Source organism: Denticeps clupeoides, chromosome 9 (assembly GCF_900700375.1).
Source record: "Denticeps clupeoides chromosome 9, fDenClu1.1, whole genome shotgun sequence".
Taxonomy (NCBI): Eukaryota; Metazoa; Chordata; class Actinopteri; order Clupeiformes; family Denticipitidae; genus Denticeps; species Denticeps clupeoides.
Genome location: NC_041715.1, coordinates 9,101,077 through 9,127,162, shown reverse-complemented (window position 1 = coordinate 9,127,162; position 26,086 = coordinate 9,101,077). Strand labels below are relative to the sequence as shown.

Here is a 26,086-nt window from a genome sequence, read left to right as displayed (position 1 = left end):
CTTAAAAGAAATTGTTTTGCCATTTTATGTCAAAGTTGTTCAGCAATTTATTCAATTAGTTGCAATTTAAAACTATACACATACCTTAGCATTTTCACGGGATACTTCACATTCAAATCTAGCTGAATCCTTCTCTTTCACCTCAACATCATGGAGTGGCTTTGTAAATTCAACGTGAGGTGCTGTTGACAACAGGGTACAGAAAATTAGGACATAATACATGTTATATGTTTTTTTTTAATGATTTTTAAAACTGTATTTTTTTCCCTTACGTTCAACGCTAAGGAAGGCAGAAGTCTTGAATTCCTTGGCATCACAGGTGTACGTCTTTGCATCATCAGGTGTACACTCTTTGATGATGAGCCTCCTCTTGCAGCCCTCAGCAATAATGTCATATTTTTTTGTTTTGCGGATTTCTTGTCCATCTCTGAACCACCTGACGTCTGCATTTTCTCTCGAGACCTCACACTCAAAGGTAGCAGTGGCTTCCTCCTCAACGGTCTGGTCCTCCAGAGGTTTGGTAAACTCAGCTGCTGGTTCTGTATATTAACAAGACAGTAATTAACCTTTCCTCACGTCTTAAAGTAGTGTATTATGAACAGTAATATGAATGTTTACCGTTCACAAGCAGTTTGGCCTGTGTTTTAAAGTCTTTTGCAGTTAATTTCACTTCTCCAGCCTCTGTCATCTTAACATCCCTCAGGGTTAAAGCATGAACTCTGCCCTCTGACCTTGTGACCACCTGCAAACACGTGAAAATTGACCATTAACATTATTACAGCATAATTATTAATGAATTAATTTCAGTCAAAGATCTCAAAAAACTCATTCTTTCTATACATTTTGGATCATTCAAACTGAGTTAGAAAGTGATCTGAACAAAATGAACCTTTTTACACAATTTTACGCAACATTGAACACAATGTGGTGGTCACAAATGAACTGCCTTCACTCTAGTCACATATCACATTCTGCTCAAGGCACACACACACACACACACACACACACACACACACACACACACTTGAGGTTAAAAATATCAGAGCAGCTCATCCTTATCTTAAAAAAAAGCCTCAATCATTGAATGTGCTGTCTCAAATAATCTATATTAAAATATCAAAATACTTTTATTTAGATAATGGCATTTGTTGCACTGAAACAGAATTTGTTGTTTTGTTGTCACGTTTGGTGAATATTTTTCTACCCGACAGTGCAGTAGAATAAGAAAAAATAAAACACTTACTCTGTCACTTGGATCTAGCTTGGTGCCTCCAAGGAACCATTCCACGGTAATTCCTTCATATGAAAGCTCACACTCAAATGTTGCGCTCTCCCCGGCAGTAACTGTGACATCCTTGAGTGGCCTCATAATGGAAATCACCCGTGCTTTGGAAAAAAGATGCATTATTACTAAAATCTGTTGCACAGATGGTAGATGTAAATACTAAAGTAAAATTTGTTATTTAACATTTTCTACAGACTACAGCTTTAGAGTCCTGAAAGTTCTGCTCTGCAGTCCTGAAAGTTCTGGAACAGCCTACGCTTATCACAGGACTTTCTTATTTGCATGTCAGGAATTTGTGAGCCTGGAGAGGCAGCTGTGCCAATCACCTTTCTGAGAGTCTAGATAAGGAATGGAACTTCTAAAATTACTCCAACCCCCACTGGTCACAGATAGTACTTTAGTAAGAAAGGCATTTTCACTCCCATTATAAGGCTCACATGAATAAAAAAAAAAACTGAATACGGTTCATCCTTTATTTCTGTTTGAGTCCGGATGTGACTCTGGGTAAAAGAGCCGGTCAGGAGTTTCGTGCTGCTTGTCATGTTCCTGACTGCCTAAATCGTATGAGCCTGTTAGTATGTGTGTAAGAGTAGTCCTATCATGTCCAGTCCTTGCCGGGTCATTTGCATGTGACTGATTGTGTTATGGTTTGTATTTCATGATTTGTATTATTAAACACCCTGTCCAGTCAAAGTCGTGAGAACGCATCCTTCACCTTCCTGTCAAGGCATGCCATCGCCCATGACCGAATGACCTGACCATTATATGGGTGCAGAACACTGAACCCTATGGACAACTTCCATTGAGCTCCACGGCTCACCAGAAGACACCACCAGCCCCCTGTTCCCCGGTCACGGCAGGGTCCCGGCATGCATGTTTGATCGTCATGTGGTCGTGGATGCCTGCTCCCCAGTTCCTCAGTGGCAGTGGCAAAGCTCATCCATTCAAGGTTCCAGGCTAAAGATTGGAGCGGACAGAAGGAGGAGGACCGATTTCATGCCCGTGGTGCTGTTGGGGGCCGGCCGAGGGCCTTGGGATGATCGACCGTTGCAGATCCATCGTTGCTCGCCCACGGAAAGGAGGAGTCACGCATAGGACCGGGGGCACTGTCACGGCCTAACTCTGGAGGGGTGCCCCGGCTCCGTTTTCCGGACCAGAATTTCAGGTGTTGATGTTGTCATCCCAAGAGTCCTGATTGTTTGCACCCGTATTGTTGTTATAAATGGTTGCCTGTTGTTTCCCATCTTTGTCGGGTTGATTGTCTACCTGTCCTTGTAAGTCATGTCATGTTGTGTTGTTTATTAAATCCCCTTCATAGTAGTCGTGCATTTGCATCCATCCTTCCCCCTTACTTGTTTCGCCATGCCACATTGACAGTTTGTTCTTAATTCTTAAATAAATATACAATATATTTTGGAAAGGAGTAGAAAATGAGGCTTACTTTTAACCCTGAGCTGGGCGCTGGACTTGGCATTTGCAGCCTGGAAATCCACTGTACCAGCCATGCTCATGATAACATTGTAGAGGATAAGAATATGCTTTGTCCCCTCTTCTTTAATCTCACAGTCCTGAGCAAACGAACATTATTCAATTGTAAAGATTTATATTTTTGTACATTTTAGAAATTACATTTTCAAACAGACAACTAGAATGATGTACAAACGTAAATGATTACAACATAATACTACAACAAAGACCAGCCATTCTTTATATATCATTTCCTGTTGCACCGTCTACTGTATTGTGGTTTCTCAGCTGTTATTAGGTATGTCACTTCTTGACATACAACAATGTACGTCCAACGCAATCCAAAAACATTTTAATTCATAATGCTCAGACAAATCACAATGCCATGTTAGATAAGTTTCCTTTAATCTTACAGCAGACTGGTGAAGAGCTTCCCCTTTAAGTTTCCAGTGGCCATGAACGTCCTCTTCAGAGATTTCTGTCTCAAACCGGGCACTTTCAGTCTCAGTCACCTCAACGCTATAGAGTGGACGGGCTATCTTAATATCCCGTTCTGGAAAAGGAAAGAAAAGAAAAAAACATTGAGCAGGGAGTTGTTGCAAATATTGAAAGCAGTGCATATTGATGAACTAAAAAAATAACCTTCAATGTTCAACTTGGAAGTAGTCTTGTCAGAACCACAGTCGCAGGTGTAATCGCCGATGTTGGCCTTCTCGGCCTTCTTCACTGTCAGGATACGTTTCTTTCCATCAGCTTTGATAAGAACATTCTTGGAAGGAGTGATCTCCTTGCCGTCTTTGAACCATTTCACTTCTGCAGCGGCCTTGCTCACTTCGCACATTAGGACAACTTCATCCTTCTCAACCGCAGTATAGTCTTGCAGTTTTGTGGTGAAATAAATGTCTCCCTCTGTAAACCATTATGCTCAAAAGTTAAAACTGAAAACGTTTAACACTTAGACTTTAATTTTAGATGTTAGCCTGCTATCAATGCATTTGAGCTATGCATTCGAATTAAAACGTACCAAGAACAGTGAGCATGGCTTCTGAGGTTTTGCCAAGAGCTTCTGCTTTAATCAAGGCAGTGTCATCAATGGACACTTCTTTGAAGGAGAGGGTGTGGACTTTGCCATCTTCTGACATGTGCACCACTTTGCTGGGGTGCAAGCGGACGTCATTCTTGTACCAGGTGACTGGGACTTTGTCATGTGAGAGTTCGATTTTGAACTCAGCAGTCTCACGCTCTTTAACTGTGACGTCCTTGATGGGTCTGACAAACTCAAGACGAATTCCTTAAAAAAGAATTTTAATGAATTAATAAAAACTTTTACTATTATTTTAAAAACAGATTTGACTGTAAAACAATTCATTGCTTACCTTGAATGACCAGTTTGGCAGTAGTTCTCTTGTCCTCAGCCTCAAAAATGTACTTGGCCTCATCTTCATAGGCAGCAGATTTAATAACTAGAGTGTGCCTCAAGCCCGCATAGAGCACTTCGTACTTCTCATCAGTCTGCAGTTCCTGAGAACCTTTCAGCCAGCGGAAGCTTTTGGCCACTCTGGACACCTCACATTCGAATCTTGCCTCATCCTTCTCATACACATTTGCATCACTCAGCGACGTCACAAATGCAAGAGGAAGTTCTGTGAATGAAAATTCCAAATCAAATTACAGGACTGGTTATGAATCAAACTACGCATCCATGTGGAGCATGTGAGCTACTGCACTGTAGTACCTTTCACTTTCAGATTTGCTACACACTTAGCATTTGCAGCACTGTATGCAACCTCTCCTGTCTGAGAAACCTTGCAGTTGTACAGTGTGAGCGTGTGTTTTGCACCATCTTCAATAATCTCCACTTCCTGGTGGGATGAAATACATTATGAATAGGGCAATGTATTACAATATGTGTGTGTGTGTGTGTGTGTGTGTGTGTGTGTGTGTATATATATATATATAGACACACACACACACATACACAATAATTACAAAATTATATATAAAAATGTTATAATGGTACACATTTAGACAGATGGAATATGATGGCACTAAACTCACAGACGATGGATTAAGGACTTCTCCTTTGAGTTTCCACTGGCCATGGACATCATCCTCAGAGATTTCAACCTCAAATCGAGCAGTCTCGCCATCAAAAAGCTCAACCCCATACATTGGCCTCATCACTTTGATGTCGCGAGCTGTCAGCAAGAGAACATAGCAAAAACAAATTGATAAAAAAAACAAAGCAATTAAGAATTCTTTAAAAAAAGTGTTTTATCAAGTACTCACCTTCTATGTTAATATTAGCTGTTGTCTTGTCTGTTCCACAGTCACATGAATATTGACCCTTATCTTTATCCTCCACTTTTTTGATGGAAAGAATTCTTCGTTTCCCTTCAGCTTTCATGGTCACCATTTTAGAGGCCTTGATTTCAATCTCATTGTGAAACCACCTCACTGGAACATCTTTGCTCAGTTCACAGTCCAGGACAACTTCGTCCTTTTCAACAGCAGTGTAGTCTTGCAAAGTGACTATGAAGCGTGCATCACCCTCTGCAATATACACATTGTGTTTGTTAGATTCTTGTATTTTTATTGCAGACTTCTACCTAATTCCACTTTGAAAACCAATTAAACGTTAATTTGATGCACAAAATAAAACGGTTAAAACAGTAAATACAAAAAAAGAAGAGATCTTGTGGTTACCTATCACCGTCAGGTTTGCCACTGATGATATTCCTTTAGCCTCTGCCTTAATTTGGCATGTATCATCTAGAGTGACCTCTTTTATTTCTAACACATGCCTCTTTCCTTCGACATGGGTAAACACCGTTCGGCTTGGATGGAGTTTTATTTCATTTTTGTACCATGCAACTGGAACACTGTCATGCGTCAGCTCAAGCTCAAAGTGAGCTGTTTCATTTTCTTTAATCGTTTGATCCTTTAATGGTGACGTGAAGTCGAACCTCATACCTATAATGTATTAGTTTGGGGTATAATAGATTCAGTAGTAGGTCAATTATTATGCTTACAAGACTCACAACTTTTGAATAATAAGTTATTAAAGACAACCATAACCAATAACTCACCCTCCACTTTTAGCTGGGCTGAGGATGTTTTACCCATGACTTCAACCGTGTAACTTGCCTCATCATCAAACTCACAGTGGTTTATAACCAACATATGATTAATCCCATCATAAATGATTTCATATTTTGAACTTGATGTTATAACATCAGAACTTTTAAACCACATAACCTTTTGCACTTCCTTATTGAGCGTACATGCAAACTTGGCCTGTTTCTTTTCGGGTATAGAAACATCCTTCAGAGAGACAGTGAAGTCCATTTCCAATTCTGAGAGGTATGAATACAAATTATCCCCAAGGTTATTACTCTATCATTTTTTTCTTCTTGCAAGTCATAAATATCTTAAATAAATATCATAAATATCAAATATCATAATAAATATCTGAAAATAAATAACATAATTGAAAACACTTGTACCTTTCACTGTGAGCATTGCAGTTGTTATTGCATTTAGTGCTTGGTAAGACACTTCACCAGCCTGGTCGAGCTGAACATTTCTAATGGTAAGGAATCGTTTCTTGCCATCTGCTTTTATGTCAACCGTCTGAAAAAAAATGAAAGAAGGAAAGAAAACATCAGTGAGCTTTATAGGTATTTGGGTAAATAACACTAGCCAAATTAGAGAATCAATTCTGAATATAATAATAAATGTTTTATATATGAATACTTACAGGTGATCTTGTCAGAACTTGTCCTTTAAGCTTCCATTCTCCAGGTATGTCATCCTCAGAAATTTCAGCATTGAAGTTGGCCTCCTCTTTCTCAACAACTTCAATACTTGAGATAGGTTTCAAGATCTCTGCTTCACGCTCTGAAAAAAAATAAGAAAATTATGTGTTTATTTTTTATTCACTATGACAAAAGCACAATTAAACATAAGCACAGACACAGACCTCCGAGTGTCAGCTTTGCAGTGTATCTACGGCCTTCAACCTCCATGGCATATTCTCCCACATCATCTGGGGCTGCGTTCTTAACAGTCAAAGTGAGCTGCTTCCCATCTTTCTTGACCTCTGTTTTGTCTGTGGGATCGTTGGGAATTTCCTTGTCTCCTTTCATCCACTTCCAGTTTGGTGTTTCCTTGAAGAGCTCACAATTGAATGTAGCAGTAGCCTTGGGTTTTACATGCTGGTCCTTCAAAGGCTTTACAATCCAGTCCCTAATGATTTCTGTAAAGGACATTATGGACAGTCACGATATGAAATTCTTATGGAGTTACAAACCCATCAGACAGACTCTGAATTATGCATTATCATTTAAATCAATTGTACCTATGATTTTGGCATTTGTTTCAGTCTTGATGTCCTCACATTCACATGTGTAAACACCAGCATCATCATCGCCACAATCCTGAATAGTTACAGCATGCTGCAGTCCGATAACATTGATTGCAACTTTTCCAGCAATTGGCTTCAGGGGTTTTCCATTCTTTTTCCATTGCACATCCCTCTCTTTGTTAAGTTCACAGGTCAAGTATATAGGCTGCCCTTTGAGAGCAGAAGTTTCTTCCTCCAGGTTCTTGGTAAATTTCACTGGAAGTTCTGTATAGTAACACACACATTTTCACTAGTACAACATTTCCACTGTTACAACAATCAACTTTCAGACAAGTAGTTAAGATAGAAGTACCTTCCACAACCAACTTAGCGGTTGATGTCTTCTCTTTGCCCGCATTTTTTGCAACACACGTATATTCACCAGTGTCAGAGAGCTGGACATCAATGATGGCCAGTTTGCGATCTTTGCCATCTGAGGTGAATTTGTATTTTGGACTCTCTCTGATGTTGCCGCCATCTTTCATCCATGTTGTTACAGCAGTGGAAGGTGAAACCTCACATTCAAACACAGCAGAGGAACCAATTGACTCGGCCTCTTGTAACACAATATCTTTAAGCTCTTTGATGAACTTCAGAGGCACAGCCTTGAGCTGGAATCCACCAAATGGCGCATCTGGAGGTTTGTCTCCACCTCCACCAGGCCTTAGTCCTTTCTTCTTGTCAGCATCACCAGGTGAGGGAGTCTGTCGAGCTATAATTTGCATTTTTTTTATTATGATGCAGTACATTGGATTCATTTGGGTCTGTTAATATGTCTATCTTATTACTATCTGTTATTACACACGCATTCAATTGTATGACTATGCCTACCTATTGTCAGAAATAAAGTTTCTGTGTATGCTTAAAAGGGGATGGGTTTAGGGGGATTTGTGGCACCAGTTGGTTGAAATCTGCAACCTCACAACTGGATGATCCTAAATCCTATATTTTATATATTAAGCCAAGAGTGGAACACACTTACGTCGAAGACCACCTCTGCCTTTTCCTGGCTGTTCTTTCGGTTTTCCATCTGTTAAAACATCATTTAAAACATTTACAATCCGTTTTTTAACTGTTCCTCGTAATACAAGGGACTTTAACAGCATGATGGACGTTAAAACACAAACAAATAGAACAACGGATAGATGTCATGTGACCACACAAGAATGATTATGAGATGACAGGGTGGACATGTTGGGTGGAATAATGGGTGGAAAATTATGGACAAGGACAAACAGAATACCTGGGACACACAGCTTCGTGAAGACAACATGGAACAAATGGAAAGCAAGACTTTTAGATGGATGGATATGGATGAAGTTTAGAGGCGATGAAGTTTTCCTTTGATCCATCGACGGGGGTGTAAAGTGAGCCCCTCACCTTTCGTATCGCCTGGCATCCCAGGAGTTTCAAGAGCCCCCTCCTTCACTGACTCCTCCCAAGGTACAAGTTCCCAACCCCAAGAATCTACCTCCTCCTCTTCATCATTAGGCTGTACATCCTCTTCAACAATGACCTCCTCGTACTGAGTAGAAATCTTTCTGACTTGAACAGCTTCAGGCGTCAACTCCTTCATAGTTGGCTCGTCTTCTTTTTTTTCAGTTGCTCCCGAAATTGGATCTCCTTCTCGAGGAGAGGTTTTCTTAGGGATTAATTTCAAGGAAACACATTCAGTTGAATCTTCTGGCGAGACTTTTGGAGGCAAGTCATGGCCAGGCTTACTCTCCACCGGCACAGATTCAGATTCACTTGATTTAGGTTTTTCAGCCTTTGGTGTTGATTTCTTTTTCATTATTGCCGGTTTAAGGAACATTTTTTCTTCTTTGGGGGGAGCAGTATATATCTTCTCAGCTTCATGGGTTGATTCACTCGTTTTTGTAATCTCACTGACTACATTGGGCATTTTATATTGTTCAAAATATGTTTCACTAGGTTTGTTTGCTTGATTTGCTTGTGTTGCATATTGATGATGATAAGGAGCTTTCATCTCAGGCCTCTCTCCATCTTTGGAGTCCTTAATGCCTGGCTCCATATCAACAATTTCTTTTTCCACTAACTTCTGTGGCACCAGACTAATTTCACAAAATTCTCTTGGTTTATAATCTTGTGGCTGGTCTTTAATGGCAGGAGGCACAAGTTTTGTTTCTTTTGGGAACGTCTCTATATCAGCCTCATCTTTTCCCTCACCTCGACTAGGAATTACTTTAGCCAATTGTCTCTTGGAATCTTGGTGAACATTTTTAGGGCTATCTTTAAGACTCACATCCATGGGTTTCGATGCCATTCTCTCTTCTTCGTGGTCCTTTATCATTACACCCTTTGTGAGCTTATCACTTTTTTCTTTGACAATGCCTTCATGTTCTTCTGTTTTTTCAAACGGCTTTAGTGCAGCTATTTCTTTTTCTTTGTCACCTGATGGCAACTTTGATAGTTTCTTTTTTGTTGACAAAACTTCATCAGATGCAGCATCTATGGGTGCCTTAGTTTTCTTTTTTGTGTCCTTTTCTTTTTCCATTTCTAGAGTTACAGTGTCTTTACTGGGATCAGGAAATACTGCTGTTGGTTTACCTAAAGTTACATGCTCGGCTAAAGGCTTTTCAATGGGCTCTTCTTTAAAATGTCTTCTGCTGCTCTGCAAAGGAAGATCTTTCTCCTTTTCACCTTTACCGACTTTCGTTACTACAGTTTCTTTATGAGGAGGTTTATCGTAGGGTTTCAATTTTACCTCGTCCTCTCCCTCACTTGATGGCAACAATGACCCTTTCATTTTTGTAATGAAAGTGGGCTTGGATTCTTCACCCTGTCCAGTCTTCGCTCTCATCAGACCCTTCTTATCAACCTTCTTGTCGTCTGCCTTTTGTACAGGTTTCTTATGTTGGTCTTTATTGAGTTCCTTTGCCTTCTCCAAACTCACCACCACCTTCTCTGTTTTTTCCATTTTTCTGTTCTTCGTGACTTCACTGGAATCTTTTCTTGTGACTTCAGTTGCAGTTTCAGAGTAAAAAGGTTTCTTCATAATTGTAACTCCTTCTTCTCCTGTCTGTGGATCACTTGGTGTCATAACCTTTTTTAAAGAAATAGCAACCTGTTCTTCCTCTTGGGTCTTTGATGTCCTGGCTGCTTTCTTTAAATGGGGTATTTCTACATCCTGTTCTTGGTTGATCGGAATTGTACTCCTTTGTTTAAGAACCGATGGAGACGAGCTTGATTTTTCTAAGATGGCCACAGACAAACACAATACACATTATAAACACTGACAAATATGTTTCTAATAACACAAATTACAATCCTGTAAACACATAAAAAAGATATGAACATACAGCACCTACAAATGCAATCAACAATGAACTCAGAAAAACCATACCTTTTTTCTCAGGTCCGGGAGCTGAAACAGGCTCAGCATCTGATTTAGAAATAAATTAAACACAGGGAATAAGAAGAAAAAAGTGTACAGCGTAGATAATATTTCAGAAATCCTCTGAAGCCCTGAAGCATTGCAGTCAAGTGAGCTATTTACACATTCTAACAAGAACAAAATAATGCAGTGCTTGCATGAGGCTTAGCACCTAATGCAAGTGGAACAAGTATGGAACTCACTCCATACTTAGCAGCAAGAATAAGATACACAAACAACAAACACAATGTAAGATATTTATTTTGCTGTCTCTTTCTCTCTCTCACACATACACACATACAATATGAAACGCAAGCAAAATAAGCTCTACCTTGTGGAGGTGAAACATTTTGTTTAAGGGGAACGACTGTTTCTTGTGCTGGTGGAGAGGGTTTCTTTTCCACAGGTTTTGCTTTGAATAAAAGTATGAGACAGTTTTGAGACAGAGCACTTAAAGTACAGTAAAGATCTGACTTTTAAATAAATAAAGGACGACAACTCACAAACAATAAGTAAGAAAAGTCACACAAACACGGACAACAAGATAAGACAACACGGACAACAAGATAAAACAACAAAAGAAATTCTACCTTCTGGTGGTGAAACCTTCTCTTTAAGAGGAGCAATTTCTTTAGGAGTTGGCTGTGACAATTTCTTTTCATCAACTGTAACTTTTAATATAGACAAGGCTAAAGTAAGCATTGCGACAGGACATTGAATAAACCACAGATGATGGACAACAACAGTGTTGGTAACATGAACAAGAAATAATCAAAAGTAAAGTAAAGTAAAGTAAAATGGGACACATAGGAGAGGAATTCTACCTTGTGGAGGTGAAATCTTTTCATGAACTGTTTCTTTTGGTTTTGGGGAAGGTGACACTTTCTGTTCCTCATGTTTCACTTGGAAGAAATGCATAGCCATAGTAAGAAGAGTAAATCACATGAAGCAACAGACACGTGAGAACAGAACAACAAGAGGTAGGAAAGTGGCTTCCACACACATAGACAACCAAAGAGAGCACAAAGAAATTCTACCTTGTGGAGGTTCAACCTTCTCTTTTAGCATGACAACACTTTCTTTTGCCATTGGTGGTGACATTTCCACAGGTGTGGCCTTTTCCACGGGTGTCACTTTAAATGAGAATTTGATAAAAACGTCAATTTAGACAAAACTCTGACTTACAACATGGACATGGTGGAAAAGAAAATGAATCAAAAGAGACAACAAGACAGAAAGACATTAAACACAGAAAAACGCTGATGACAAATTGATACATATACTAACAATGAATACAAAAAAACACAAAACACACATATTAAGAAAGTGTATAAGACAAGCAGAACCATAAAATGGGAAGATATCAATGGAAATTCTAAACTAGTGGAACACGATTTACCTTTCAAAGAGTCTGTATGAACTAAGAGTGAAGTGTTGATTGCTTCAAGATGTACAATCATTTCTTCATGAATTTGTGTGGTTTCATTTAAATCTTTTTCTGGATGAACTGACAGAAAATCAGGGCCAATTTCATTTTTGTTGGCTTGAAAGTCAGTCTTTTCCTGAAGAACCACTTTGCTTTCAACATAAGCATCAAGTCTTTCTTTAGTGGAAGTAAATTTTTCCACTTTCTCCCTGCACCGTTCATCTTGGTCATCCATAAGATTTACTTCCAAAAGTAAATCAACTTTGTCAACTTTTACTAGCAGCTCTTTTTCTTCTTCAATGAGTTCATATTCCAGAGATAATTCTTGGCTTAGTTTTTCTGATCCAATGCTACATTCTCTTTGTTCATATTGATGCTGTTCAGCTGACGTTTGAGGCTCCTCTTTTACTAACTCTTTCACAGTTTCCTCTGAAGTTCTCTTAGACACACATTCAGTTCTTGAGGGAACTCTAAAGACTTTAAAGAGAGAAGATATGCAAGATGGCACAATGAAGAGGTGACAAAAACATTTCGACAACAGATAACATTAATACAAATGCAAAAGTTGTAGGGTAGATGTTGGGTTTTCGATAAAAGTGAAAAGCTTAACAAATAATCTTCTTTTTACCTCAGATCCAAAGAGTCAAGTCTTTATGCTGTAACTTGATGCAAGTAATGCATAGCTAACTAATGCTAATGGAAAGGATGACCTCAAGCATACCTTGGATGGGTGCAGTCTCCATTTCCATTTTAGGTTTTACCACTGGCATTTTGTCAGATGATATCTTTTTATCAACAGTCACTTCAGGCAAATAAACAATCACAATCAATCACAGTACACACACACAGACAAAAGTAACATTTACAGAAGTAGGACAAAAGTAACATTCACAAAACTAACAATTATATACATGGATATTTTTGTTGAAAACCAACAAAAGATACCTGCTTGGACATGAAGCTCCTTTGAAGATATAGCAGAAAGTTCACATTCTCTGATTATGTCAATTGTATTAATCTCATAGTCATTTTTTTCAGCAGGAGCCAGTACGAGCTTTTCTCTTTTCAATTGTTCTACCACTGGTTTAGATATCAGTGGTTTTACTGGTATCTCCTCAAATGCATCCAAGGGTTCCTTTGCTTTCAAAGCAACAACAGCTTTTGTATTTCCAGTAACAAATGGTGATGCTTCTTGTGGTTTGACTGATTCAGCTTTTGGTGTCTCAATCAGTCCTTCGACAAACTCTTCTGTTCTCACTCGTTCATTTTGTGTCTCAGATATTTTCACTTCCAGGGGTACTTTAACAGATATTGAGTACATTGTTTCATTTCTACTGAGAAGACTGAACTTTGCACACACATACACCAACTACCCTTACATACACCTTTTTTATACAATGAAAATACAAATAATTAAAAACATAGCAGGTCTTTTAGCTAATGCTAATGCTTTCTTAAACTGTTACCTGTCGTTGAAGAAACCTCCGGCTTTTGGGGACAAGTTTCTTCTTTTTTAGAACTTAAAGATGGAGGCAAGCCATCTGGTTTCCTCTCGGTGACTTAATTTTAGGAAGAATTTAAATTTTGAAACAATGCAATCAGAACATGTGAAGAGATGCACAAAAAGGAAAGACACATTTAACAAGTGACTGCAGACACACAAACATTGAATATAAAATTGTACACAAATAAACAGTACATACATAAATAGTGCAGTAACGTACAGAGGTTGTACAAAAATACCTTTCGTTGCTGTAGCCTCAGGTTTCTTAGTAAGAGCTGGTTTTGGTTCAGGCTTAGGTTCGGCCTTTGGCGCGGCCTTTGGTTCAGCCTGTGATTCATGCTTGGTTGGAGCCTTTGGTGCTATCTGGGGCTCAACCTTGGACTCAGCCTTCTGTTCTGGCTTGGGCTGAATGACGGGTACAGCCTTCTGTTCTGCTTTGGGTTCAACCTTGGGCTCGGGTCTAAAGTCTGTCATAGGCTCAACCTTTTCTTTAGCCTCAGGCGTGACCTTGGATTTTACCTTAGTTTCTGGTTTAAGTTCAGCCCTTGGCTCAGGTAGGAGTTTGGGCTCCGCCTTAGGTAGAGCTTTGCTTGCTGTCTTGGTTTCAGGTGTAGGCAAAGCCTTTGGTTCAGGTATGGACTCAATCTTAGGTATCTTAGGTTCAGGCTTAGATTCAGGCATTGCCACCACCACAGGTTCCACTACTGGCACATGTGATTTTACTTCCATTCTTGGCAGGGGTGCATCTTTATGTAATAAAGACAATCATTAGTATTTAGTCATTTATGAAGATGAAAGACTGATATACACTATTTAAATAAAGGCTATAAGAGTCAAAGAGAGTACATGAAAATTCATGTATTGAATTTCGATGCAAGAACAAGAAATATGCAGACAGACACAGGTGACACAGAAAAAAAGAGTACAGCTTAAGACAATACCTTTGGGTGCTGGGGACACTTTTTGTTGTTCAACCATTTTAACTTGAGCATCCATTTCTTCAACAAGCTTCTTGGCTTCGGGTGCTTAAAATATGACATTGCACATATATCTTTGTCAAACATTATATAAATGTAGATAAACTAATATTCACAAAACAGAAACAAAATACATTTAAGGTGAAGTAGACATTTTTTTGCACTACACATCAATTGACAGACACAAAATCATACACATGAAACATAAAAAACATTTTCATACATATAAATACAGCTACACCACAGAGATAGCTGAATACCTTTTGGTGGAGCTGGTAATTCCTTTTCTGTTTTCTCTTTTGGTGCCTTGTAAACTTCAGGTACTTGAAAGATATTTATTTAGTTAATTTTTTTGCAAAGCGAGGTTTATACTGAATTAGGTTTGAAGCATTAGTATGTTTAAGGTTATGAAGGCATGCTACAGAAATAAGACAAACAATTATATAACATCAATAAAATAAACAAGAATACAAAACAATAAAAGTCATCAAAACATGACAGCACAAAAGATTGGAAAAAAGTACACAAAAAAAGACATTTGGCTGTTAGAAGTTGCAAACGATGAGCAAAAACTGGCCAAACAGACTTTGGAAAAGAGATTAATCTTTTTTTCTTTCTTTCAGATTAATACCTTTGACAGGAACTTCTTCTGTCATTCCAACTGTTGTTTTTGGTACCATTTCCTCAACTGTCTTTCTTGTTTCTGATAAAAAAGGAGCATCAGTTTAGATATTAATAGAAAAATATACATTCATATTTTATACTGACATTCAGTTATCGTGTCCTTGATGGGTTTGTATGACCAACCACAATTCATCTGGGCTCAGATTAGAAACACAAAACAAATATATAAAAGAACTGATCAAAAAAGGGAGACATAAACAATACAATACAAGAATACAACATAACATATATTGTACAACAAAATACACAATCATTTTACCAAGATCTCATTATACCTTGATGTGACTGAAATTCAGAAATGATTCTTTCTTCTTGTGTAGTCCAACTTTTGATTTCTATTACCAAGGAATTAAGAATGTGTCAAAATGGAGGAAATCAACAGGAAACAATTCACCCACAGAAGAAAAAGGTTAAAGGTTAAAGTGACATCTGTGGTTACGCTGAAGGCTTGTTTCAAAAGTCAAGGTTCACTCTTGTTCAGTCAAGTTAAGAATTAGTGACAGCCAGTCTAGATGAAAGATGTTACAGAATTCGCTGGAAGGATCAGTGATAAGGGTTAACAAAGATGACGATTTATTGTAGTGATGTGTGACAACCCAACAGGCATTGAAAGAAAGCACTATAAAAGATCCAAAATTACCTTCTATTTCTGACTTTTGTTCATACTGATAGAACTCCAGGGACTCTTCTTTTCATTATGACATTTGAATTTGAAAAAATCATTAGAATTACTCACTATGTAAATACAGCTCAGAAATGCTGCAAGCTTTAATAATGTAATCTTACCTTTGTATGTAATTAAAGATGGTGCATCATGCACTTTTACTGATGTATCAAAGACATCTAAACATGTGAAAACATGTTGAATATTAGAAATATATCTACCAACGATTAAGTCATATTCATGAATAAATATTAGTACATATTCATTGTTATGAATGTGATTTAGTAGTAAAGTATTTTGCATTAGAGCTTGGACTAGATTCACCAAGTGCCTCATTTAAAACACTTACCATATGAGACCCTTCTTAAATCAACTTCTGAAAAAGGATGCAACATTTTTGTTAAAGATGTGCCTGCTCTTGATGTAAAAAGTAGTATATAAAATGCGGAGGTGCTAATAGCAGTACAGACCTCTGCCAGCAAAACAGAGCTCAGCAGTGCTTTTAGGTTCGCCGACAGGCTCCAGTCTTGCAGCTACTGAGAACACGTTTACAAGAAGAAAACTCTCAAAATGTGAAATGTGACTTCAGAAGTTGGCACTAAATGCCAACGGACCTTTAACATGAATTTTATACCATGAAACTGGTATGCCTTTCAACATCGTTGAAAGGCATAATACTCCATCTTCTGAACAGAATGCATTGAAGAGTCAATGAATTAAAAAGAGTAAATGCAAGAGTAAATCATTGATCCAAGTCACAATTTTTGAAGACTGTCCAAGATTGACAGATGTTAGTATAACGACATGAAAGAGGTTAGTAAGACCACAAGTTGTTTGTGCCAATTTGAGTAGTGCCATTATCTACAGTCCAGATAAAATAGAACTCTTTACCAGTGGAGTCCCTTTCTTCACAATGCTCTGTGTAAGTAAGTGTTGTGTAATTTAAATATATATTGCTCTAAAGCCCCATTAAAAACAGCGAAAAATCATTTGTAAATGTACCTACCTTCAACGGTTAACCGGGCACTAGAGATGTGAGGGCCGCACACAACTCGGTAATTCCCCTGGTCAGAAGCTTGGCAGTTGTTAATCTTCAATATGTGACGATCGCCATCAATCCTTATTTCATATTTGCCATTGTTGTCAAGCTTCTGTGTGTCTTTGTACCAGGATAGTGAGATCTCTGGATAGTTAATTTTGATCACACATTCAAACACAGCCTGCTTATCTGTCTGCGTTGTTTGGTCAGAAATGTCCTTCACCAATGTGACAGGCTGCAATTGAGAAAAACTTATTAGGGGAAAAATGTTTGAGTTTGAAAGCAGAAGGCGATTTCAACTCATGATAATGACCTCAGCCTCCATTTTCTTTTGCAAATCAGCCATGAACCTAGCTAAATCTTCATCAGCCTCCCTTCCAGAAATTCCACCCTCCTGAAAATAGAAGAAGACATCTTTTGAAGTAGCATATGAGGTTCTGTGAAGGTTAAATGTACTCTTGCTTTATTTAGATGTTATCAATGTCCTGTTAAATAAAGTTGAATGTTACTTGTCCGCTTTGTTCTCCCTTCTCCCTCTTCAGCTGTTCAATGGCTTGAAGAAGACCACGAAAGTCAGTGATCCCGTACATGCGTGCATACTTTTCATACTCTTTCGGGTCGACATTCCTTAACAACTCAACAATGTCAATGTCTTTGTCCTCCTTTGGACTCTTTTGTTTGGATGGAGTTCTAGGCAAAAAGAAAAGTTACAGAATTAAAAGAATCAAAAATATGCTAAAATGCGATTAAGAAAAAAACAATAATTTACTTTTTAAGAGTCACAGTCTCAAGTGAAGTCCCTTTCTTCTCATCAACATTTAGCTCTGTGCTGCACTCTATTTCTCCATGTTTGTTAGATGCAACACATCTATATTGACCAGAGTCGGATTTGGTCACATCTCTGATTTCAAGCTTGGCATGTTGGCCCTTCTGCTCGACAACGATGCGCCCACCATGAGTAATCTGCCTCCACTTGCCCTTCATCCACTTCACACTGGGAATGGGATCACCACCAACTTTGGCAATGAAAGTTGCAGTGCCCTCTGAAAATAATGAAATTTCAAATTGAGTTAGAAAATGGATCTCTTTAATAAAACACCTGTAAGGACATTACCAAATGGCAACTTACTCTCAGACATTTGCAAACTCTTCGGTTCATCAATGAAAAACAAGTTGTCCAGTTTCTTTACAGGGGCTGGTGCTGCAGAGACCTCAGCAGGCTTAGCGGGTTGTACAGTTTTATCTACATTTAGCACAGAAATAGCATCAGCAACAAATATTAAATGTGTGCTATTGCATGTGTGGATATTAGTCCTTGAATTATATGGCTACCCACCTTTGACAGTGACTTTGGCCTTGCAGAATTCACTGCCGGCATCATTAGTTGCCTTGCACAAATAGTCTCCTGCATCTCCTTTAGACACACGGGCGTTTTCCAAAGTGGCTAAGCCATCAACAAATATGATTTTAGTGCTAGCAGAGGATGTCACCTCCCGTCTGTCCTTCATCCATTGAACCTTCAAAGGTGGAGATCCATGGACGTGGCAACTAAGACTCAGCTTCTCCCCTTCATTTACGGTGACAGGCTTCAGTGGTGTGTCAAACCTTGGCGGTTCCTTTTGCTCTGGATAACATTTGAATGTTATTTAGAATTTTCTTAACAAACAGGATTGTGTTATAGGCTCAACAAGACTAAAGAACATCTGATAATTGCACCTACCTGTGATGTTCATGGCCATCTGACAGGTGGCGCTGCCAGCTTCATTAGTTGCCTGACATTTGTATGAGCCACTGTCCAAGCACCGAGAGTTCTTGATGTGCAGAAGAGCAACATTGTTTTTGAAAGTTATTTCGAAATGGTCAGAACTGAAAATTTCGCTGTTGTCTTTGAACCAGCGAATGCTTATTGGAGCTGATCCTGACACACGGGCTTCCAAATTGACCATTTTGCCCTGAATTTCCTCAATTTGAGCAGCAGGCTTCTTGGTAAATGCCGGTGGAATTTTCCGTTCTGAAAAAATAAAGATTAATGAAATAAACGAACAAGCCAGCTCAATCCAAATAAATTACATGTGTTGCACTCTTACAACTAGCATCTCATAACTTTTAAACTCTATGTGACACTGAAACAATTTACAAGTACCAGCTATCACTCATACATGCAAGATCATACATGCAGAATAAACAATTGTACAAAATGCACATGAATCTGTTGTTAGGTATAAAGCTGTTGGTGCCCAGCATCTGGTACCAGACTATAAGGAAACTGGATGTATCTTCTGTCAGGCCATCAAACATTTGAACTCTGACCACCAATCCACACTAACTAACTCATACACACTCTCTGCATACAATTATCCAAAGCCACATACAAATCAATAGTTACAGGGACAGTTCCCCGGGAGAAACTCAGGGTTCAGTGTCTTGCTCATGGGAGACTATGGTAGCAAGTAAGGTTTCAATTTGTGACTTTGCAAGTCTAGGCTGATACCACCCCACACAATACCCATATTTGGACACTACTCATACAGTAAGAGGTTCTACATGTAATAATATATTTTTTTATATATTTCTTTTGTAAGGCAAGTATTTGTAATGCCAAAGCTGCTAAAAGAGGCAAATCGTTTTTTTAATTATTTTGATTCAATACTTTGGTGCCATAAGATATGTTAAAAATCCACTGACATTCTATTAGTAAGTATGATGGACTCAACAAGAGTAACTTCACTTCAAAGAGAAAGGAGCTTTCAGTAACATTGGATACATATCTATAAGAAGTATGTGGCACCAAGCAGGTGTTTTTGCATTGTATAAATTCTGAGAAATCCTTGATCATCCTTTATTGAATTCATATAATTTAATAATCTGATGTGATATATAATCTTCAGAATATTAATAGTTGAGAGAAATAAATACATTTAAAAAGGAATATAGCTTTGTTTCATTTTATGCAAGTTTCAAGAGTATTCCACTTGGTGAGTGTAGGTGTAAGATATGCAGACCTTTCACTGTAGTCACTTGAGCATGGCAGATGTCACTTCCATAGGAATTGGTGATTTCGCAGGAGTATCTTCCAGCAGTATCTTGGTTGCACTCATGAAGACATTCCATAACGCAAGAGTTTCCAGAGAGTTTAGTGTTGTGTCTGTATGAGGCATACAGCTGTTTTCCATCCTTGTACCAGGTAACAAACATTTTTGGTGCTCCTCTGAATGTGCACTCCAGTCTCAGCTTCTCATTCATCTGGATCACCCGGTCAGTTAACTTTGCCACAAAACAAGCTGGTTCTAAGAATAACAATATATGATTTTACTGCTGTGGAGTGTAGATTTCGCAGATGGAGCTTAATACTCAAGATTAATTTACTAACCTGACACTACAGTGACTTGAGCGTGGCAAATTTCCCTTCCGGAAGCATTGCTTACTTCACATGAGTATGTTCCGCTAGTATCTTTCTTAGTGTCTTGAAGGCATTCCAAGATGCAAGAGTTAAGTGTAACATATGTGTTGTATCTGTAGGAGGCATAAACCTGTTTTCCATCCTTATACCAAGTGACAAACATTTTTGGTTTTCCTTGAAATGTACATTCAAGTCGTAATTTTTGTCTCATTGTGATAGTAAGGTCCTTCAATGGCTTGACAAACCAAACAGGGTCTAAGGAAAACAAAATTAAATAAATTAACTGATGGTTTTCCCCCACAAGCATTCCTCCACAAGGCAGGCCAATTTCTTCTTTTAACAGCTGTCCAACATAGCATGCAGCCATTTTGAGCAAGGCAATGTCCAATTCATAAGCAGTTATCAGTTGCTTCTCAATTTATCTTCAAGCGAATAGGCTATTTCAATGACACAAGTGAAGAAAGAAAATGAAATTTAACTAAGTATTGTATACTAACCTGGAACTACGGAAGCCTGAGCATGGCAAATATCAGTACTTAGACCATTGCTAATTTCACAGGAGTATCTTCCAGGAGTGTCACTGTTGCATTCGTGGAGACATTCCAACACGCAAGAGGTCGCAGTGACGTATGTGTTGTATCTGTATGAAGCATAGAGCTGCTTGCCATCCTTGTACCAAGTAACAAACATTTTTGGCGCTCCAGTAAAGGTGCATTCAAGTCTCAGTTTTTGGCTTGTTGTAAGATAAAGGTCCGACAGTTTCTTCACAAAGCAAGGTTTTCCAGCAAGGCAGCTGCGGTCTGGTAAGAATTAAAAACACTGTCATGAATCCACCAAGAGTAAAAACTGAAAAATACCATTTAAATAGTTTACATTTTAAACATGAAAGTAAAATCTCGTGGCTAGTTATAATTAGAGGTCAGTCTGTATAACACATTAGGAATATGATTTCTTTGTAAGCTTGATGCAATCAATAAAAGCTTTTTAAATGGTCTCAACCTGATTGATGCCGGAAACCATTTCTAATGCTTATCTAAGTATAAGATCTATATTGCACAAGATGTTCTACCAGAAGTTTTCAAAGTGTTCCAAAAGATGACTGTAGGTGTAAGACATGCAGACCTTTCACTGTGGTCACTTGAGCATGGCAGATGTCACTTCCATAGGAATTGGTGATTTCGCAGGAGTATCTTCCAGCAGTATCTTGGTTGCACTCATGAAGACATTCCATAACGCAAGAGTCTCCAGAGAGTTTAGTGTTGTGTCTGTATGAGGCATACAGCTGTTTTCCATCCTTGTACCAGGTAACAAACATTTTTGGTGCTCCTCTAAATGTACACTCCAGTCTCAGCTTCTCATTCATCTGGATCACCCGGTCAGTTAACTTTGCCACAAAGCGAGCTGGTTCTAAGAACAACAATATGTATAAATTTACAGCAGGAAAGTGTGGATATAACTAAAAAATATGATGAGGATTATTTCTTTTTTTTTTAGAGAAGTAGGTTTCAGTAAGATTTCGTAAAAGTCATGGCTTCAGGGAGACAGATAGAATTTACGAACCTGTCACTACAGTGACTTGAGCGTGGCAAATATCCCTTCCAGAAGCATTGCTTACTTCACATGAGTATCTTCCACTAGTTTCTTTCTTAGTGTCTTGGAGGCATTCTAAGATGCAGGAGTTAAGTGTAACATATGTGTTATATCTGTAGGAGGCATAGACTTGTTTGCCACCCTTATACCATGTAACAAAGGTTTTTGGTTTTCCCTGAAATGTACATTCAAGTCGTAATTTTTGGTTCATTGTGATAGTAAGGTCCTTCAGAGGCTTCACAAACCGTGCAGGGTCTGAGAAAAACAAAATCAATTCAATTAATTAAATGCAGTTTTCCCCTAAAATGTAATAATATTTTTTTACAAGACAGTTTCCCAAAAACATCTATTGTTAGTCTTAGTTGTTTGTAATGTACCTTTTACAAATGTTCTTAAATTCAGAGTCCTTAAGTACTACTACTAATTAAACGAATAATGATCCGCAGTATATATAAACATACCATGTAAATAACATGATACGGTTCTAGAGTTGTGGACGTGTTGACATTCCACGCTTGTTCAGGAAACTGTTGTAAAACTTTACAAACGTTCGTGCAACTACTAATATTAATCATTAACAGGAAGGCCACGTCATTGCCCTGGTCACTGTCTTGTTTTGATCGTCATCCAAAACAGCATGCCTTTTGTGCATGATTATTGCCATTGTGTAAATGGTTTATTTCATGTTACTTGGTTCTCCACTTTTCCATTTGGTCTTCATGCATTTAAGTATTATCGGTGTCATCTGTCAAGAAGGCATAAAAGGTCCTTTATAAAATTTCAAGCAAGTATTGTATACTAACCCGGAACTACAAACACTTGAGCATGACACATGTCAGATCGATGACCATTACTTATTTCACAGGAGTATCTTCCAGGTGTGTCATTGTTGCTTTCATGGAGACATTCCAACGCGCAAGAGGTCGCAGTGACGTATGTGTTGTGTCTGTATGAAGCATAGAGCTGCTTGCCATCCTTGTACCAAGTAACAAACATTTTGGGGGCTCCAGTAAAGGTGCATTCAAGCCGAAGTTTCTGGCTCCTTGTGAGATAAAGATCTATCAGCTTCTTCTGAAAACGTGGTTTTCCAACAAGGACGCTGTGGTCTGGTAGGAATAGAAACATAGTCGTGAATCCGGCAAGAGTTAAAATATAGATTTTCATTTTAGTCTTCAAATGTGAGCATGTCAACGTATTGAAACATTTAACAAATAATGTGTTTTCTCAGAAAATGTCAGATCAGGGTCATAGCTGATTCTTTTGAAGACACATCACAAGATTCTTTGACTAAAGACATTATAATTTCCATCAAAATTTAGTCGAAAAATTTCTTCTGCAAGAGTTTCTGAATCAGTCTATAAAGAAAGGAGTGTCATGTAATCATGATGAAGTCAAATGTTCTCATGAATTGTTTTTGAATCTACACTGATAGGCCACAACATTAAAATCTCTGGTGTCGTCCTCTTTCATGTTGCTAATATGGCTGTGACCATTGACTCCAGAAGACCACTGAATCTCCAAGACATCTAAAGGTGTCCTGTGATATATGGAACCCTGTCATCAACAGGACACCATGTATGTCCTCTAAGCTATGAGGCTGGGGCTCCACGGATCGGACTTGTATTTTCCAGCACATCTTACAGATGCTCAAGCAGAGTAAAGAATTGTAGGATAATTTGTAGGCTATGTCAGAATCTTCCCAATGTTTTTCCAACTTCTCATGAACAGTTTGCAGTATGTCAGGATAGATTATCCTTCAGAAAAAGGCAAATGCCGTATCAGTAACATCCCTTACGTATGTGATTCATGAGATACATCCATGTGAATGTGAGGGACCAAGGTTTCCCAGCCACACAGTGACCAAATCACCACTGGCTTGCATTCTCTCAATTATTCATCTTTTTCCTTGCTAAACAAAACAAATTACACTTGGCCATCCACACGATCTAGAACATTATATAATTGATCTAACCAGGCATCTTGCAAACATTGCTTCATGCTCATGTTACACAATACTCTAAGTGTCACAACTTTGTCCTCATGAACAACTTCAAGACATGCTGTTCACTTGCTACCTAGAATCTGTCAACCCCCTTGACTGATATTATTGTAACAAGATGTTTGACATTTTACCTGTCAATGGTTTTAATGTTGAGGCCTATAATTGCAGAAGAGGTTTGTCTATTATCTTCTATTCAACAAAGTTTTTTTTCTTTATCTGCTCATCTATATACAATAATCTATATTCATCAGTGTTCATTTTAAATGTTTCAAGAGTATTCCACTTGTAGGATTGTAGGTGAAAGACATGCAGACCTTTCACTGTGGTCACTTGAGCATGGCAGATGTCACTTCCATAGGAATTGGTGATTTCGCAGGAGTATCTTCCAGCAGTATCTTCGTTGCACTCATGAAGACATTCCATAACGCAAGAGTTTCCAGAGACTTTAGTGTTGTGTCTGTATGAGGCATACAGCTGTTTTCCATCCTTGTACCAGGTAACAAACATTTTTGGTGCTCCTCTAAATGTGCACTCCAGTCTCAGTTTCTCATTCATTGGGATGACCTGGTCCATTAATTTTGCCACAAAGCGAGCTGGTTCTAAGAACAACAATATATACAATTTTACTGCACTGAACTATGAATAAACTATTAACAAAGACTTCTTGAAGTACATGTGACTTACAAACCTGCAACTACAGTCACTTGAGCGTGGCAAATATCCCTTCCAGAAGCATTGCTTACTTCACATGAGTATGTTCCGCTAGATTCTTTCTTAGTGTCTTGGAGGCATTCTAAGATGCAGGAGTTAAGTGTAACATATGTGTTGTATCTGTAGGAGGCATAAACCTGTTTGCCGTCCTTATACCATGTAACAAAATTTTTTGGTTTTCCCTGAAATGTACATTCAAGTCGTAATTTCTGGCTCATTGTTATAGTAAGGTCCTTCAGAGGCTTCACAAACCAAGCAGGGTCTAAGAAAAACAAAATTATTTTCATTAATCATTTTCTCCCCAAAGTATCCTTCTACAAGGTAGGTCAATAGCTTCTTTTCATAAGGAGTTTTATCATTGCTTTTGTATGTATCTTCATTGTCTCAGTTTATCTTCATGCATTTAAGTAATGTCATGAGTGAAGAAGACATAAAAGATCCATTAGAAGCTGCACACTAACCTGGCACAATAAATACTTGAGCATGACAAATATCAGATTGATGACCATTGCTAATTTCACAGGAGTATCTTCCAGGTGTGTCATTGTTGCTTTCATGGAGACATTCCAACACGCAAGAGGTCGCAGTGACGTATGTGTTGTGTCTGTATGAAGCATAGAGCTGCATGCCATCCTTGTACCAAGTAACAAACATTTTGGGGGCTCCAGTAAAGGTGCATTCAAGCCGAAGTTTCTGGCTCCTTGTGAGATAAAGGTCTGACAGTTTCTTCACAAAACAAGGCTTTTGAAGGCATCTGCGGTCTGGTAAGAAAAAATAAGATCATGGTTCCAACAAGAGTAAAAACTGAAATGTAGCATTCAAATATAATGTCTGATAAAGGTAATTAATGGACAACGAGGGCTTGAGGTTTAGCAACAAAGGCAGATTTTTCAAAGAATGTATTTTCTCCAGGATTGACTTTAGATCAAAAAGAATGTACCAGTGCCAGTTCCATACTTTTTGCCACCCAGTGTTTTAAAAGTAAGATTACAAGACTGTTTGACTACCTTCAACAAGAATATCAGTCTGTGAACCAGTCTATTTTTGTGGTGATTTGATGGCTCCAGCCCAGTTTAGTTTATTTGGCTTAATTGTATTTTTGGTGCTCCTCTAAATATGCACTTCTCGTTCATTGGAATGACCTGAAACATTAATTTTGCCACAAAGCTGGTTCTAAGAACAACAATATATACAATTTAACCACACTGAGCTATGAATTAACTATTGATGAAGACTTTATTTAGTTTATTTGGTTTAATTAGTTTCACAGGCATATGCTGAGGCAGAATGCAGAAAGAATTAAGACAGTCCAGTCATGACAGTCATGTACAGTTTGCTAAGTATTTAGAATGCCAAGTATTTCTTGTATTTCTAGGTAGAGGGCTATTAAGGCTCAGTTTAATAAAATGCCCCACCATTTTAAAGGAAGACTGTAGTAAGTCTGCATACTGGCACTGCATTTGTAAGTAAAATTTGGTTCTATGCTGCAACCTTTACGAGTGAGATGAATAAAGTAGTGAGACACACTTTTGCAATTT

At 38.3% G+C, this 26,086-nt stretch overlaps 2 protein-coding genes across 3 annotated transcripts in view; both read right to left on the bottom strand.

Moving 5' to 3' along the window:
* Window positions 1-26,086, bottom strand: part of LOC114796584 (titin, tandem duplicate 2) — a 101,983-nt gene that overhangs the window by 75,233 nt on the left and 664 nt on the right. The window contains exons 2-31 of one of the 2 annotated variants that reach the window (XM_028990868.1): window positions 18,566-18,856; window positions 18,182-18,469; window positions 17,975-18,088; window positions 17,615-17,888; window positions 17,355-17,535; window positions 17,159-17,239; window positions 16,813-17,080; window positions 15,090-15,161; window positions 14,719-14,781; window positions 14,423-14,506; window positions 10,883-10,963; window positions 10,522-10,560; window positions 8,140-8,187; window positions 7,471-7,869; window positions 7,113-7,382; window positions 6,735-7,010; window positions 6,513-6,652; window positions 6,259-6,385; window positions 5,042-5,305; window positions 4,811-4,950; window positions 4,488-4,614; window positions 4,129-4,395; window positions 3,777-4,043; window positions 3,395-3,661; window positions 3,166-3,305; window positions 2,727-2,853; window positions 1,244-1,386; window positions 619-742; window positions 273-539; window positions 85-182 (exon numbers count right to left, since the gene is read on the bottom strand). In XM_028990868.1, the coding sequence (XP_028846701.1) occupies window positions 85-182; window positions 273-539; window positions 619-742; window positions 1,244-1,386; window positions 2,727-2,853; window positions 3,166-3,305; window positions 3,395-3,661; window positions 3,777-4,043; window positions 4,129-4,395; window positions 4,488-4,614; window positions 4,811-4,950; window positions 5,042-5,305; window positions 6,259-6,385; window positions 6,513-6,652; window positions 6,735-7,010; window positions 7,113-7,382; window positions 7,471-7,869; window positions 8,140-8,187; window positions 10,522-10,560; window positions 10,883-10,963; window positions 14,423-14,506; window positions 14,719-14,781; window positions 15,090-15,161; window positions 16,813-17,080; window positions 17,159-17,239; window positions 17,355-17,535; window positions 17,615-17,888; window positions 17,975-18,088; window positions 18,182-18,469; window positions 18,566-18,791 (5,262 nt within the window). In that variant the 5' untranslated portion in view covers window positions 18,792-18,856. Of the gene's footprint in view, window positions 1-84; window positions 183-272; window positions 540-618; window positions 743-1,243; window positions 1,387-2,726; window positions 2,854-3,165; window positions 3,306-3,394; window positions 3,662-3,776; window positions 4,044-4,128; window positions 4,396-4,487; window positions 4,615-4,810; window positions 4,951-5,041; window positions 5,306-6,258; window positions 6,386-6,512; window positions 6,653-6,734; window positions 7,011-7,112; window positions 7,383-7,470; window positions 7,870-8,139; window positions 8,188-10,521; window positions 10,561-10,882; window positions 10,964-11,141; window positions 11,223-11,375; window positions 11,454-11,588; window positions 11,685-13,720; window positions 13,749-14,422; window positions 14,507-14,718; window positions 14,782-15,089; window positions 15,162-16,812; window positions 17,081-17,158; window positions 17,240-17,354; window positions 17,536-17,614; window positions 17,889-17,974; window positions 18,089-18,181; window positions 18,470-18,565; window positions 18,857-26,086 lie in introns of those variants that run through there. The other variant, XM_028990869.1, reaches the window with a different exon arrangement.
* On the bottom strand, window positions 19,792-25,202 carry LOC114796842 (titin-like). Its single transcript, XM_028991337.1, has 9 exons — window positions 25,010-25,202; window positions 24,526-24,810; window positions 24,152-24,436; window positions 22,639-22,941; window positions 21,806-22,090; window positions 21,368-21,652; window positions 20,743-21,045; window positions 20,216-20,500; window positions 19,792-20,132 (listed from the first exon to the last, which is right to left on the bottom strand). Exons 1-9 carry the CDS (start codon window positions 25,200-25,202, stop codon window positions 19,792-19,794), a joined length of 2,565 nt encoding a protein of 854 aa, XP_028847170.1.